The following is an 11,440-nucleotide window of genomic DNA, read 5'->3' as shown; positions in this document are numbered from 1 at the left end:
GATTAATAAAAGGCATAAAATAATTCAGAAAAGCAGAATTTCCTTAGCATGCTGTTGTGTTCTCTGTAATTATTTTTTACTGCCTTCTTTGGTTCAACCATGAAGTTTTCCATTAAGTTTCTTTAGAAGCATAACTAGAATTATTTCCTTGTGCTTTTATTTTCTTGGTCTCCTTGTAGACTCAGCAGGGATTTCTAGTGGTAAACTAGAAAGGGGTACAGGTCCCTAAATTTGTGTCTCCTTGAGCACTATCTTCAAACTTAACACATTCAAAACTATTGAATGTGATTTTCTTTTACGGGAGATGTTGATGCTGTTCTGGGCATCCATTGTAAGTGCTGGTATTTGACTGTCTGGATTGGGATAGATAGGCACCCTTCCCCAAAAAATCTAATTTAAAGCCCTCTTCAGGAGTCTGGCAAGTCCCCGACCAAAGATGCTTTTTCCCTGCTTTGTCAGATGGACCCCATTGCCCCCCAGGAAGCCTTTTGCCAGGCATGGCAAAAGGGCTGAGTAACCAAAGCACTATTGTTCTAATCATTTGTTGACGTGCCGGGTTCATCCGGCCATTTCGTAATAATATAATTTCATAACCTGAGAGTGCATAAAGAAAATGCACATTTTTGCATCTATAACTCTGGTTTCAGACTGCTCAGGCATAGCTAGTAATAAGCATTTGAAATGTATGAAAGTATGTCAAAGCACATTCTCACAGTTGTATTGTGAGCCATTAGCAACAAGAATAAAGCATATTGTTAACTTAAACAAGTTTAGGAAACCAGGATAGCAGTATCACCTTTCAAACTGATTTTTCACTCTTCTTTCCGTCTTCCAATTTTTTAGATTTTAAAGTGAAAGATAATATGTATCTTTCTGAAGTACCTTGCCGTCAAATGTTGCTTTACAACTTCTGATAAACATAGGTATTTTTTCAGCTTTTGTGAAGTCACATTACTTCTAATTCGTCTCTCTTGCTTAAGGTGCAGTGACTAGAAGGTTAAAATTAAAATTGGAAGCAATAAACCTCTCCATAAAACATCTTTAATCTTACAGATGGAACTATCCTGAGGTCTTTGGGCATATGTAATACTGAAGATTCCACTGAGGCACTGAGCCATGAAAATCTGGTATTTTTACACAAATCCTTTGCAAACACTGAATCTATATATATAACCTTATCGTTTTTAGAGCAGCTCCTTACTGGAAACCTAGAGAAACTCTGAGAGTGAATGAAATTTAATGAATAACAGCATTTTTAAGATGGTTAAAGAATTTATTCTTCACAACAAGCATCCATATTTTCTTTAGAATTATAAATTTTTATTTCTGTAATAATAATAAAAATTAAAAGAAAAGTGCTAAATATCCCCTTTGCCATTGTCTGAACGTCCTGAGCCATTTACAATATAAACAACTGGCTGCTTGTGGTGCAGGATGGGTGTGTGTGTGCCATGCTTGTAGACAATACTGCCCTTCATTGTAAACCAAGAAATTCATCTGTAAAATGCAAGATTTTTTGACAAACACTGCAGTAAAGATTAATTGGAGGCTGATATATAAAATATTTTTGTTCTATTTCATACAAACTGTTAATAAAATACGGTTGTAAGAAGCAGTCACAATCATAAGTCTTAAAATATCATGTCATAGATACACGATTTCCCAGGAAAGTACACTGTAAAGATTATAGAGTGAAATGTGTTTGCTTCAGGGAACACCAGCTGATTATGAAGAAAATCAAGTAAACTTTTCCAAGTTGCCTATTCTGTTATGAATTGCTGAGTAACTAATCACAAAGTAGTAAACTACTGGCACCCTCTCCCAGTGGCATTCATCAAGTAGGTACACCCATCTTGCTTATCACATTTCTAGTAGTGATTGGCAAGGTTCTCCATAAAGGTTTGAAGAAAAGTTTGTTTTAGTTACACAAATACATATTGTGAAAGGATTTATTCTCCACACAAATGCACAGGAACTTAATCTCTTAACCAGACTATATCTGGAGTGCTACTTAAAAGCCTAGAAAAAAATGATTTAGACAAAAGTTTCTAGAAATTATTCTGCTCTCACAATAACAAATAGCAAAAAATTTGGAGGTCAGGGTGCTCTCAAGTAACTAAACATATTAACTAAATAGCTATATTTTCATAGGAAAAACAGTCGAGTAGGACTAACTTACAATTAGTAAATTATCAAAAAGTTATCTAAATGAATAACTTTCATCGTCATATTCTAGCTCATCTTCCTCATCATCATCCAAAAGTCCATATTTAAATTTGTGATAAATTATGCCGTCCTTGCCCATGTATACAATGTCATCTTCGTCATCATCATCTTCATAATCTCTATCTCTGTATTCAATCACTTGATCCTCGTGGTAACTGGGATTCTTGTGGTAGCTGCTCACAGAGGAAGGAAAGGTTTTGGAGTGATTTGTCAGCTTCTCATACCGTCCTTTACTGACAGGCTGGGTTTTGGTTCGTGCCTTTCTCCAGATGAATACAATTACTCCAATGACAAGCAGAAGCAAGATGCAAGTGATAACAAAGAAAGCAGTTTTGCTTTTTTGCCCAGGAGGTAGAGTTGTCTGTAATACACAGTCATCTACAACAGAAATTAAAAACAAAACAACAACAAAAAAGTGGATGAAATGAGCTTGTATTTGTGTGTGTGAGAGTCTTAAAAAATCCAGTACAGTGTTTAGGACTATTTATATTTTTAACAGCGGTCAACAAAATACCTAACTTTTCTAGTACCACAATGGTGTCTTTGTTGTTCTTATGCTGTAAGGATGTCAATAAGGTTGCGATATCTATTTTTCATTATTTGATTTGAAATAATGAGAAAGAAGCAAAAAAGCTTCTTATTTAGCAGGCTCATGAATGCAGTGATTCAGATATCTCTTCATTGAAGTAAGCTAATTCATAAACCAGTCAGTTTATGAAATGCTGGGCCATTTAATGTAGTAGTTGTGAGTGCAAGAAGTTGCCATCTCCAGCACCAGACATAATGGTTATTATTTGAGTAAAATCTTTCCTGTTTTTGATGCAGCAGTAGAAACACACTGTTTACCAATAACACATTTTCTCTCTAGTCCACTTTTGAGGCAGCATAGTGTCAGCATAATTAACTGTACAACACTTCAGCACTGTTTGTGCTCTTCAGCATGGTCCTACCTTGTGTTTCACTGCAGTCACAGCACTCTGGGGTTTCTGGTAGGTCAGTGGCACTGCAGCAGGGCAGGCAGCGGCTTTCCTCCAGGAAGATCTGCATGCTGGCTGGACAGACTGTGCAGTTGCGAGGACCAGGTCCCTTGCACTCAGTGCATGAGCTGTCACATCTCTCACACTTGGGTTTGTCCACCTTTAAACACAGAACACAAGCAATACACCTCTAACTTTGTGTGATTTGGACCTGACCTGGCAGTTCTATGCTGTCATCCACCATCTGGGTTGTCATCTCTGGGCACCATGAGTCTCAATGTGAAAATACAGTAGCAGATTCAAAATTTTCTGTTTTCTGATTTCTCAGTAATCTGCTTGTAGAAGGAGGGTGTAAAGTGTTATAAGAGCTTAGAGATCTCACATAGCTGGGCAGGAAGATAAAATTTACTCATGCTTTTAAGCTTTTTGGGCCAGAAAAGTAACTGACATGGAAGAAGCAATATGAAATACTCTGGGAAAAAGCTGAGAGTATGAATTTTCTTTCTACCCAGGGAAGAAGCAGAAGTAAGGAATAAAGGTGGTTGGAAATTTTTTAACAAAACAGATTTCTGTTAAACTGTGTTCCTTCTTTTTCTACAGAAACAGCTTAGGTTGAAATACTCATCTTAAAGTCCAGACTTCTGGGAACTTTGTACTGGGTAGTACAAAGACTACCAGAGGCCACTGTGATCACACCTGCACTGCAGAATGCTCTGAAGTCAGGTGTTTCAGTGTTTCCAGTGTTCACAGTTCCTGGCCATGGCACATGTTCACTGTGAAGATCTGGCAACTCCAATAAACGTTCATCAAACTTGCTGTTAGGATTGCAAGGCTGTTTATCCTGGATGGAAGAACTTGTGCAAGACTGGAGAATCATAGCTGTTCATAATTTCTTAGAGTCAAAGCTTTTGCAAAGACCTGCAGACCTCTGTGGTCCCCAGGCTCAAATAAGGTTATTTTCCCAGATTCAGTGCTATGAAGTAGGACTGTCAAGGAGATATTCCAGGACAGAGACTCCAGGTTTTGTAGCTCAGGCTGGCATGCCTTGCTGCTATATTCTTGAAAAAATATCTTTAGAAGACAATTGGTGTGGAAATCTGGAAGGTAGGGTGTCCAGATTTATGGCACAGACCCAAACCTAATTGTGGTCCTGCTCTACTAAATATACAGCCCTGTTAACTTCAGCCTGGCCTTCTACTAGAGCTTTCTGCCTGCAAAGCTGTCTATCAAAAATACAGAAGGATTTCTTACAGAAAAGGCATCAGAAATCCAAGAGGAAATCTCAGTTATGCTGGAAAAAACCCTCACTGTATCATTAACAGAACCGATTTGTCCATGTAGTTTTGATAACTTTGTTACTATAGAGTAGCCCCAGAAAGAGAAACAAGGCTTCCCCTGCGAAAAGCACAAAAAAGTAAGCAAACTTAAAGATAAGCACCATCAAAAACTCAGAGAAGAGGAATGTGTTGTTTGTATTGTGTACAAAGAGCCTACAAATAGGTACCTTTTGTCCTGGTGTTTCCTGGACTTTGTATTCACCTACAAAACAGTCTGAGTTGCACATTCCACCTAATAAACTGTAGCTCCATACACAAGATGTGCAGCTGAGTGCTCCATTTCCTAGAAGGGCAAATAACACGACAATATTACAACAGGAAACGTTGTCAGCTAACTTCCTTTGAAAATTATACTGACCAGTGCAATGAACCAAAAGGATGTTTGTCAGTGCAAAAATCATTAGTGAGGAGTTCAACATGAAGAGGTTGGCATTAGAAAAAACTTGTGTCTAGTCTTGGGGCTTTATGTACAAGCAAAATTTATTTCTTTTGTGTTCTGATATTCATGAAAAGATGATTTCAGAATCAGTTGTAAAGGGAACCTCTGACATATTCAGGAAAATAAATTAGGTCAGAGCACTGAAGTAAAACTGTGGAAAACTTTGCCAAATGCTGTCCTTCACAAAATCCATGCTTATTTGCCCTGTTAACTAACTGTTTTCAAACAACAGTGAATTAAGAGATGTTAATGTTTGAATAGAAAAATTAATTATTTAGTTGGATAAGAAAAAAAACATTATCCACTAGGTGCAGGCAGAGCATCATATGCCCTTGTGTGTCAGAGACTCCTTCTAAAGACAGATGCTACATGCAATATTTCTATGGAACACTGAGGTGATGGGTTTGTCTTAAGTGTCAAGATGCACCTGTCCATTTCCCTGCACCTAGACATTTTCTGCTGCTGTCTGACAGGTAGAAAATGAAAATGCAAGTAGCTAACATAAGCAGAAGTTAAACTGCTGAAGTTAGTAACCTTCTACAACACAGAGAACTTACTGTATTACTGTGCAATGTATGGTTTTCCTTACTGCTCATGACAAAGAGACACCATGCTCTTTGCTGCTATATCAGTAATGCAGCTGCATTTCAGACTGCCTTGTAATTCATAATTCTGATGATAAAAATTCTGTCCCATAGTATTTATGCCAAATGTGAAAAACAGAGGATGTAGTGTGTAAATTAATGTCTATCTTTTTTTGTCTGAAATCCAAGCAGAAATATTTCTGCTACTTTTTATAACGTTGTTATACAATTACATTGTAAAAGTTCTTGGATGTGGCTTCACTCTAAGTGTAGTTTCCACATATATTGTTATGTTGCAATTAGCCATCTGTGCTATCCAGTATATTCACTATCCAAAACAGTTTGTGTGTTATGATGTGATATGGTCTTCGAAGCTGCAGTGTGGAACCCATTAGCTATAATCTCATGTTGTTCAGGTAAAAAAGGGCACCAAGTGCCTCCAAGAGGATTAATGCTTTTTGTTTCAGAATTGGTTTAATTAGGAAAACTAAGAAAATTAAAACATGAGTCTCGCAGAGCAAAATTGGTGGTGTCTAAAAGTTAACTTTGAAGAATACATAACTATATTAAAAGCAAGAAACATCACTGCGCTTTTGATTTCTGTTTGCCTTTCAACCTAAAAATGTGCTTTATGGGTCTTTACCCTTCCCACTGTAGACTGTAAAGACGTGTAGTTGGAATTAAGTTCCTTGGCTTTCATGGAGTAGCACACAGTATGACAGCTCAAAGAGTGAGGTACTTTTCAGTTTTTGTTAATATTTGTGTGAAAAATGGCGTCCAGCTCTGAAAGCAAGTGAGCCCATTTTTTTGTGAAGCTGATGAGCATCTTTGTGAGAGGCCTGGCTGATGGAAAATTCATTACTGTTTTCCGGTTTTTTCCACTCACTGACTTGGCAACATGTGACTCAGTCCCAGCCCTCCCTGTTACATGGCTGTCTTTCTGTTTGTGCTCTGTGCTGGAAACAGTTCTGGAGAAAGCTTGACAGGAATTCATATACTTGCATTTACCTCAATTGTCAATGTGGTAGAAATAAATCTATTGACCGGTGAGTGCCACAAGTCACCAAGAGCCAGGAAAAGCCCAGCAATCCCTGGGAGAAGTCTGCATCACCCACTGTGGCTAAAGTCATGGACAGACTGGTAGCACTGTATGTGGTTTGTGTCTTTGTGATGTGTTCCCAAATCTTGGAGCTGACATTCCTGGTGTTTTGATGACCCCTTTTTTGCTCAAAGCAGAACATATGCTTTTACCTTCACAAGTTAAACAGGAAGGGTGGCATCTCTCACAGACATTGTTGTCCTTGTTTTCGTAGTAGTACTGAGGACAAGAGCTAACACATTCGTTTGTGGAGTGCAGCAGGTAGAAATATGTATTACAGGAAAGACAGTCGGTGGGTCGAGGCCCCATACACTCCTTACAACTTTTGTGGCATCTCTCACATGATCCAGTGGAATTTTGTGCGAAATAGCTGAAATAGATCAGACAGGCATAGCTTTGCATAAAGGCCAGCAGTGTCAGGAAAACCAACACTTGTTTAATCCTTAGCTTTTTACTGTGACTACATCAATTTATAAAAATTATACTAAAATGAACACAGATATTTGTAATCTCAGTGAAAATAGAATTAATTTTCTGTAATTCCCCTTGGTCATTGGAATTCAGCCATTGAGCATGACTCTGTACAGAGTTTACATCAAAAATTTCTAAAATCTGACTTGAATTGAGATATAAAGTATTGAAGTAGGGAGGATTCAAAAAAACTCAGCTTGGTTTTGACTGTGTTCTCCTATTTTGTGTGATTTTGCTGAGATATGGTCATTAGAGTTTTCCAGTTTAATGGGATGAACAACCAAAATGATCAGTTGAACTCTAGTTTTAAATTGAATGAACCTGAAAGAGAAATCATAGGTTCACTTTCTAAATTTGAATTTCACGAAAGAAGGCTGAATTCACATTTTGAACTTAAATGGATTAATTAAGGAAGTTTCTTGCTAGAATTATGAGTGCTCAGTTCAAAGTTGTTTTAATGGTTGTTTTTGTTATCATAAGCATTAACTCAATGAAAAAAAAATATAACCTTATCCAAACTTCATGTTAAGTGGAGGCCACAATGGTGCTTGGAGGTTCTTCTGTCTGTGCTCAGGCTGACTGACAAATAACTTAGTATTCTTGTCTGGTTCATACTATTCTGTACAGAGGTAGCCAAGAGCATCCTCTGAGTGTAAAATGTCCATACCACAACTAAGTAGTTCCCATCTGGGCACCAGTTTTAGAGTTTTCTACAGTGAAGGGAGGTTTTCCACCACTTGTGTACTGTGAAAATACAAGAAATTTTCTCCTGAAAACAAAACTCAGTTCTATTTCACACTGATGTAGAATGCTGCAGCATGATCTAGTTTCTCAAAGCCCTCTCTGTGATGCAGCTCTTAGCAAAAGGTCTTGGATCTTACCCTTCTGGACACTGGGTTACACATCCTTTTCCTTGTCTGTACCCGCCTGGTTTGCAGGAAAGGCAGTGTGAGCTGTGTTTTCCAGTGCAAGTGTCACAGGTGCTGTGGCAGGCAGAACATTGCCCCTCCGTGCTGTCAGCATAATATCCATCTGGGCACGTTTCAACACAGGTTCTGTCTGCACAGACAACAATGCAAAGTAACCCATCGTGTTCAGGATTTGCTACTATAAAACATCTCATACAGCTGTACTAGAGCAAACTATCAGGAGGAAATGCGGATAGATAGTGTATCAGAACAGGAAAACCAAATGCTGGGGTATAGTAATTATTTTTTTATTCTTATCAATTATTAGTCCTCATTTCTGTGTTTTATGCATATTAGCAAGCCCTTCAGCACAGGCAAGTTTTTATCTTTGTGAAATATAAAGGAGCATAATAATGAACAGCAGAAGTGATTTCCTTCAGAATAATCAAAAGTAGTAAAGCAACTTTCTATCTGCACTGCTATTTTCCCTAGATTTCACTCTAAGCATCAATCTCATTTCATTCTGTGTAGATGATGGATCTGATGGTAAATTTGAGATTTAATGTCATTTGTTTACTGGTCTTTACCCTTGTCTGTGGCTTCTACTTTGTGTTATGGAATTAAATGTCTTTAATGCTGCAAAGCCAGGTAAATCCATTTTTTTTTCAATGAAATTTCAGTTGTTGTAGTAGGAATCCTGAATGAGAAGTTAGTAGTTTTGTAATTAGCTGCAAGTGCATAAACCTAATAAAGTAGTAATTATTCATTTGTTGTTTGTACTTATTACATAGTTTGTCTTGATAGTTTTGCTGCTTGGGTTGCAATTCGTCAAAGGAAGGAACTTCCAGGTTTGGTGTTTTCTCATTTTCATCTCAGTTCCAGTATGTTTATCTATATGTGTCCATCAATGTTACCAGTTGTAATGGTGCAAAACAGCTGAGTGTGTTGGTAGAAAAGATAAGTCTGATGCAAGGCCTCAGAAATATAGGAATGTAAAATCTGCATTAGAATTAGACTCAAAAAGCTTAGGTTCACTTTTAATTTACACTGGTTTTTAGATTTTTCCTGCATGAAGGATTATTTAATATTTTTTTCTCCCAATGATTTTCTAAAATTTTTGTTTGCTTTTAGAAGAGTATGCAGAAAAGAATTGTTTTGGATTGGAGATTTTATAATTTTTTCCTATTTGTTTCTAAGATGGTAGAGTCTCAAACCTACTCTTTGTCAGAATAGTCTCAAGCCTACTCCAAAGTCAGAAAAGTAATTTTGCACCTTAGCTACCCACTAGATGATGACCTAGTGATCCCTTTTAACAGATGTTTAAGTTTTCCTTTCCCCATGATATTGCTGCAGGGTTTAAAGAAGCCAACATGAAAATGTGTACCTTTTATGGATATATTAACAGCAGCAACAACAACAACAAATCTAATGATAGCCCTCTTTTAAAGTCTTTGTAGGAAATGATAGGAAGAGTACATAGCAAGTAAATTAAAAAAATGAGTTTTGTTTAATCATGGTGTTTGTTGCTATTTAGAAGTCCTGCATTGTGGTGGCAAGCCCTGCCTCACAAGGAGTTTCCACATAGCCCCACTGAAAAAATAATCTCTGCACAATTTAACTACTTGTCATGTCCTCTTTACGGCATTTAGATTGGTTAATGGACCCCAAATGCTTTATGAATGTGATGAAAACTTGTACATTCCATGCTTTCAATGTAGAATGAAATCTAGAGGCAAGAGAGAGACACTTACTGAGAAGATAGTGGTTATTTACACAGCTAAGACACTGGTTTTCAGTGGGTCCTGAGCAGTGGAAGCATTTCTTGTGGCAAGGTTTGCAGGTCTGAATTTCCTCAATGTAGTACTCAGTGGGAGAGCAGTATCCAGATAACATACAGTGCCCATTATGGTTCAGTATCTGTCCATTTCTGCAAGTTAGGCAGGCAGTGGAAGAACAAGTCTGGCATGTCCTGTTGCATGCTGAAAAGGACAAACAGTAGGAATTTCACCATTTCTTGCTTTCTCTCAAAGTATTATTACAGCTTTTATTTTTGAAGGAGCAGCTGTAATCTGAGGATGAAAGCCTGAGGGAAATAATTTTCAATCTTATGCAAGTAGTTCCTTAGGTTTTCTTTTGCATCAATACTGCTTTTGCAAAACTGACTAGACTCCAGCAATTCTGTAGCCATTCTCAGCATTTTACTAGAGTGGTTGCCTGTAATAATAAACATATGTATCCTTGCTACCCCCCTCTCTGCTTTCTTCAAATTTTACTGTCTACATTAAGCCCAATTCTTTTTCTGCATTAGCTATCCTCTTCAACTCCGAGACACTGGTATCAACATTAGCTGTCACACGCACACCCTTAGGGGGTGGCCTTTAAACAGACCCACTTGTATCTCAATATTCTTCTGGGGAAAACAGCAGCTGCCAACCTTGGCAGTCTTTGGTGGCTTCTTCATAGTAACTCCCTTCAGGGCACTCTTCAAAACACATGCCATTGTAAAGGACAGACAAGCTGAAAGTGCATGCTGTGCAGTCATCAGAATTCGGCCCGTTGCAATTCTGGCAGTCGGCATGGCAGGGAACTCGTCCATACACTCTACAGGGGACAGCAGAACACAGGTAAGCAAACAAGCAGCAAATTCTGACCTAAGTGTCAGAGCAGGTAAATCCTAGGAAACATAAAATTCTGGATTGCCTGTCATTACAGAAGTCATCAGAACACCTTGAAAAGGCAGGACTTCCTTTTTCAAGTCTTTCCCCTCCAAAACACCTATATTGGCCCAACCCTCAAATGGTGTCCTCTGTGTTACAGCAAGAAACTGTGAAAAAAAGTCACTTGCTCAGCTTTGGTGATATTAACCAAGCCATTTGACACTGATATATAGATGGCCTTTTTCGGATATTCTTCTGCATTATGAACTTCCTGCAAAATCAGGAATGTACGTATATGAAGTTTTGTTTAGTTTATTATTAAAATATGAGTTTAGCCTAAATGACCTAAATGTTTGTCTTCGCCTAGAGCTGTGAATAAGTTGCTATTTTATTATGAGTATTAGGTTTAATATGTTTGTTTATGGTTTGGCTGGTTAATTGGTTGGTTTTTTATTTTATCTATGTTTATGTTTCCAGAATGGCTCACTCAATATTAACCATACTGGAAATCTTGAGGGGGGGGTGGGGGAGGTATTCAGCCTCACCAGGATACCGAAGGCTTTCCTAATATGTTTTTTTACAGGGATTTCTTTCTCTAACAGGAGTAGTCATCTGCAAAAATTGTAAAGAGGTGTGAAGTTCAACTGAGCAAGGAAAGAAACATTCTGTATTTCACATTGGTGCACAGATCCAAGTTTTTAGGGTTGGATATACTAGATCAGAAATAAAATCAAACCAGCAG

The 11,440-nt window shown here is 37.8% G+C and overlaps 1 protein-coding gene across 1 annotated transcript in view; it reads right to left on the bottom strand.

Moving 5' to 3' along the window:
• Window positions 1-1,355: 1,355 nt before the first annotated feature.
• PCSK5 (proprotein convertase subtilisin/kexin type 5) overlaps window positions 1,356-11,440 on the bottom strand; it is a 209,562-nt gene continuing 199,477 nt past the window's right edge. Inside the window, 7 exon segments of the mRNA XM_017735342.1 lie at window positions 1,356-2,604; window positions 3,177-3,363; window positions 4,708-4,823; window positions 6,815-7,032; window positions 8,015-8,192; window positions 9,793-10,020; window positions 10,476-10,640. Coding sequence (XP_017590831.1) covers window positions 2,201-2,604; window positions 3,177-3,363; window positions 4,708-4,823; window positions 6,815-7,032; window positions 8,015-8,192; window positions 9,793-10,020; window positions 10,476-10,640 — 1,496 coding nt within the window. The 3' untranslated portion in view covers window positions 1,356-2,200.

Source organism: Corvus brachyrhynchos, unplaced genomic scaffold (genome assembly GCF_000691975.1).
Source record: "Corvus brachyrhynchos isolate BGI_N302 unplaced genomic scaffold, ASM69197v1 scaffold22, whole genome shotgun sequence".
In the NCBI taxonomy this organism is placed as follows: domain Eukaryota; kingdom Metazoa; phylum Chordata; class Aves; order Passeriformes; family Corvidae; genus Corvus; species Corvus brachyrhynchos.
The sequence above is the reverse complement of the archived record's forward strand: the minus strand, read 5'-3'. Positions and strand labels throughout refer to the sequence as shown.